Genomic DNA, 4,641 nt, shown 5'->3' with positions numbered 1-4,641 from the left:
CTGGTTTGAATGGCAAAACACTTATGAAAGGTTCTGGGAAAATGGGACCACATAATAATCCACCCATGAACACTAATTACTATGGAAAAAACACAGCACAGTAATGGTTAAAACTATATAAATATATAAAGAACTTCATGCTTAGTGGAGAGACGTGCGTGGCAGACTGAGAGCAACGGCTGGAGGCGACGTGTTGTTATTTTGTTAAGGTTAAAGGCAAAATGTGCCATCCATCATAGTGGAAAATGTGGCCTGGCTCTCCACAGTGCCTGGGCCCGTGCCAGTGCACCTACGGCTGGGTGCGACTGGCTTCAACAGCTGCCTGGAAGCGAATGCCAGACAGGTCAGGAGAAAGCAAGACAGACAGCCGCTGAAGAAAACACAAATTTAAATCATCCTTAATTCATTGATTTGTTTCAGAAAATGATATGCAATCAATTTAAATGTCAAAGTCTGACCCATTATACTGTTATATCAAATTTATTTGAATTATTATTTTTTCTCCTTTTTCATCATTATGTCCAGGCTGTTTTCTCCCTTGGATATGTCTACACTGGTTTTTCATGAAAAGACATGGCCAAACAACATCTTTCATAGATTGTCAAATAATTTTACTGAATTCATGGGCCTACTAGAAACATGTAGGTAAAAATATTTTCAGAAATTAGTACATAAGCATGTAATATACCAGGGGTAACCTCCACTAGTGCACCTGCCTTAGAGATAGCCCAGAAGAAATCCTGTCTAAATGTCAGATACCCCTAGTGCAGTAGAGCCCAATTCCAGACTTGGGGAGCAGATGCATCTCAACCTGCTCTCACACACCTGGTTAATCTCATCATGTAATTATGAAGTCAGGTGTGTTAGAGCAAGGAAAACACAACAGTGTGAATTGAGTCCCCATGACAAGGACTGAGAAACACTGCACTGTGGGAATCTGACATTTAAAACTAATTTATCGTACCTCTGAGGCATGTAAGGTAATGGTCCAGGAAACCAGTAGTCCAGGAGAACAATACCTCTGTCCATAATTTAGATTTGACACAATTTAGTAAGCTGGTGTTGTTTTCTGGGTGTAACCTGTGGCTGTGCCTGCCTGTCTCTGTAGATAGGCTACATTACAATGATGTCTCTCTTTATCTCTGTCTCTTCTAGATTGGTGAAGGTCCAGGTTTAAAACAGAGCATTCAATAAAATTTCACTTCTGACCACAAGCAATACTGACAAATGTTTAAACCAATGTCTTTACCTTGATGCCAATTGCTTTTTCACCTAAGTCAAGAAAGGCTGTCTGTTGGCAAGTCTCTTAGGAAAATGAAGAACCTGATTAGCATAGCCCTCTCAGGAAGAAACGGATGTTATCAACAGGGTGGCAACTTGTATCAATTTTATCATTCAAAGATCTTTTATGTAATGTCTAACAGAGCTCTGGAGTGTTGTAGCATCAGGCTTGATTCTTAAAATCACTACATAGTCAAGAAGGCTCAATTAGTTCTGTTATTTTTTTACTGCAGTGCAAATGAATGCGAATACAATTTGATATTAGTTAAAAGGCATTACTGTAGCTTTAGCACTGACAAAATGAACACGTACAAGCCAAGAGCTTAGCTGTTACCAATTGGCAAATAAAATCATGTAAAAATGAAATAGAACAAACCAAAATGAACTTGAAAAACAATGGTCTGAAATATAGACTTCAAGAGATGGGCTGTACAGTAAAGATGTACAGCATACTACTTGCCTGCTGATTAAGGCCAAAAGTAGTATGTGGTATACAGTATTTGAGAAGAAGCACTTGTGTTGGTGTTGTTTAGGCTACATGCAGTTCAGCCCTATAACTCCATTAATTGAAGTACAGCCAGAGCTGTAGTGTGAAATCAGATCCACACCTGATGTTACACTTGGATTAAAATTTTGCCATACTGAACCATTTCTCACATTTGATCTAGCTGTGCTATAATCTAATATTGATGATTTTGAAAATTTTCACTGCAAGTAAATGAAGAGTTATTTAGAGGCTGAAAGTACTGGCTATTATTGGTGAGCTAAGCCGATTGATTTGACTCACTGAAAAGGGTTGGAATACCCATGACTAATCCATATGAACATTAGCATTAGTGTTATGTTCAGTCTGTAGAGGATGTGTGGCAACATTCTATTCTAGATTAATAATCTTAGTTCATTTTTGAGGTGCACTAACATATTCTCTGCTTACCTCCATCTTTTTGCATTACTGTGCACGACCGTGCACAACATTTTTGTTATTTTCACATCGAAGCACACCCTGTCTATCCACACTCTATTTACACTATAGCTAAAGCTGTCACTTTTTATGCTTATTTGCACAAGTCTGCATTCACCATTCACACATCCGTAACTTTCTTCAAAACATGGAACAGACCATTACAACCAAGTTAAAGTTATTTAACAAGAACACATGCATTTTATTTGTACTAATCCCTAGGTGACTAGAGCAAATAATGCACTAGAGCTGTCTTCAAAAATAAATGAATAAATAAATGATTTCATTCTAAATGATCATGTTACATGGAATTTATAAACTTAAATATTAGGCCTATATCTGGAATTATGTCCCATTGCTTCTCTGATAACCATCAAAGATTGAAAGAAAATAGTGGAGGATAACAGGTAAACTGCCTCAGGTTAGCAAACACTAAGAAATTGGTGTAGTTTGTAAGCTTCCTATATACCTACGTAAGGTGAAAATTGAACTCTTATCTCGCTACAAACTGAACATTCCCTATGGCAACTTTACCATTCTCGTGGGAATTTAGTCACGTGACTGTGTGTTTCACTTTTTAAAACATTTAACATCTTACCAGCTCCTACTATATACTACTATATACTACTATGTGGTATGCTGTTTTACTGTTTACTGTAGTATGCTGTATAATAGTATGCAATTTCGAATATAGCTGCAACTAATCTAAAAAAGCACATGAAAAATCATTAAAAGAGCTACTACGTAATAAATGTGCGACATTTTAATTTAATATAGGAAATGTAGTTTCTTTGTGATGAAAACCTTGTCCCTGTCCACGTACAGCTGCGTCGTTGGTACTACAAGTACCACAATGCATCGGATTTAATGCGGAAGTAATGAGTAGAATTTCAAGCGTGACGAGAGTGAGCTTTGGAGGAAAATGTCACATTACGGCGCAAAAAAAAGAAAATTAGACAAAAATGCGCAGGACTTCCTGTACTTTGACAGCTATGCTGATGTTAATATTCACGAGGAGATGATTGCGGACACTGTTCGGACTAACACGTACAGAATAGGCATTCTGAGGAATAGCAAGGCGATGGAGGGTAAAGTTGTGCTGGACGTGGGCGCAGGCACCGGCGTGCTGAGTGTGTTCTGTGCCCAAGCCGGGGCCCGTAAGGTGTACGCTGTGGAGGCGAGCTCGATCGTCGAGCAGGCTGTCCGAATTGTAAAACTGAACAACATGGAGGAGAAGGTTGAAGTGGTGAAAGGTACGCTGGAGACCATAGACCTTCCTGAGCATGTGGACGTGATCGTGAGCGAGTGGATGGGCTACGCGCTGCTCCACGAGTCCATGCTCAACTCCGTGATCTTCGCCCGCGATAAGTGGCTCAAGCCCGGCGGCCTTATCCTACCCGACAAAGCCGAGCTGTTCATCGCTCCCATCAACGACCTGGTGGTCGAGGACCGCTTGAATTTCTGGAGCACCGTCAAAAGTCAGTATGGCGTAGACATGTCCTGCATGACCGATTTCGCAAAGAAGTGCATTATGAACAAAGACATCACCGTGAACTTGGTGACGGTGGAGGACGTGCTGTCCCACCCATCCAAGTTCGCCGAACTGGACCTTTACACGGTGACGATGGAGCATCTCCGATCCGTGCACGGGAGTTTCCGATGCGAGTGTTTCGGCTCCTCCTCCGTTAACGCCTTCTGTGTGTGGTTCGCCGTGTCCTTCGCCGGTGAGGACAAGCCCCTGGTCCTGTCCACGTCCCCCTTCAAGCCGGAGACGCACTGGAAGCAGGCCGTACTGTACCTAGACGAGGCGGTGGACGTTATGCAGGACACCAAGGTGGAAGGGAGAATAAATATGTACCCATCCGAAGAGCGCGCGAGACATATATGTATCCACGTGGACTACACGATCGGTGAACATAAAACAAAGTCAAAGACGTTCTCCATCCCCGATGGATATTCTGACTGTCTGTAGAGACTACGAGGCTTCAGGGGGCTTCATTCCTTTGATTTGGTTAAAATGTTATCCACCTCAGTTGAGGTGGGGAGTTTTTCCCAGTTGGAGAATTGCGCTCAGTATTAATGAATGAACACAGTACCAATCTCTTAACCAAATTATTCTTGTATGTCCATATATTGCAGCTTATAACAAGATGAAGTCAGAACCCGAACTATCTAGTTGCCCTTTACGGATAACATTTAACTAACATAAAAATATAGAAAATTCTTAACACAAGGGAGACTGTTTGAAATCTTGAAATTTCATTTAATATTTTGCAATTACTGTTACAAACCAGTTTATTGTAAATCTGTAATATTTAATATTTTCTTTATGTATATATGTATGTGTGTGTATGTGTGTGTATGCTTGTATGTTACAATAAATGAACATGTTTATGTGA

The 4,641-nt window shown here is 40.6% G+C and overlaps 1 protein-coding gene across 1 annotated transcript; it reads left to right on the top strand.

Moving 5' to 3' along the window:
* The first annotated feature begins 3,109 nt into the window (after positions 1-3,109).
* On the top strand, positions 3,110-4,641 carry prmt6 (protein arginine methyltransferase 6). The gene has a single exon (XM_076971191.1). The coding sequence runs from the start codon at positions 3,165-3,167 to the stop codon at positions 4,212-4,214; it is 1,050 nt and encodes a 349-aa protein (XP_076827306.1). The 5' UTR covers positions 3,110-3,164; the 3' UTR covers positions 4,215-4,641.

The sequence above is a fragment of the Brachyhypopomus gauderio genome, chromosome 13, assembly GCF_052324685.1.
Source record: "Brachyhypopomus gauderio isolate BG-103 chromosome 13, BGAUD_0.2, whole genome shotgun sequence".
In the NCBI taxonomy this organism is placed as follows: Eukaryota; Metazoa; Chordata; class Actinopteri; order Gymnotiformes; family Hypopomidae; genus Brachyhypopomus; species Brachyhypopomus gauderio.
Note: the sequence above shows the minus strand (reverse complement) of the source record. Positions and strands in the feature narration are given on the sequence as shown.

Bases quoted from the DNA above. Each gene is read 5' to 3' on its own strand.
- prmt6 (XM_076971191.1), top strand. From the start codon at position 3,165: ATGTCACATTACGGCGCAAAAAAAAGAAAATTAGACAAAAATGCGCAG.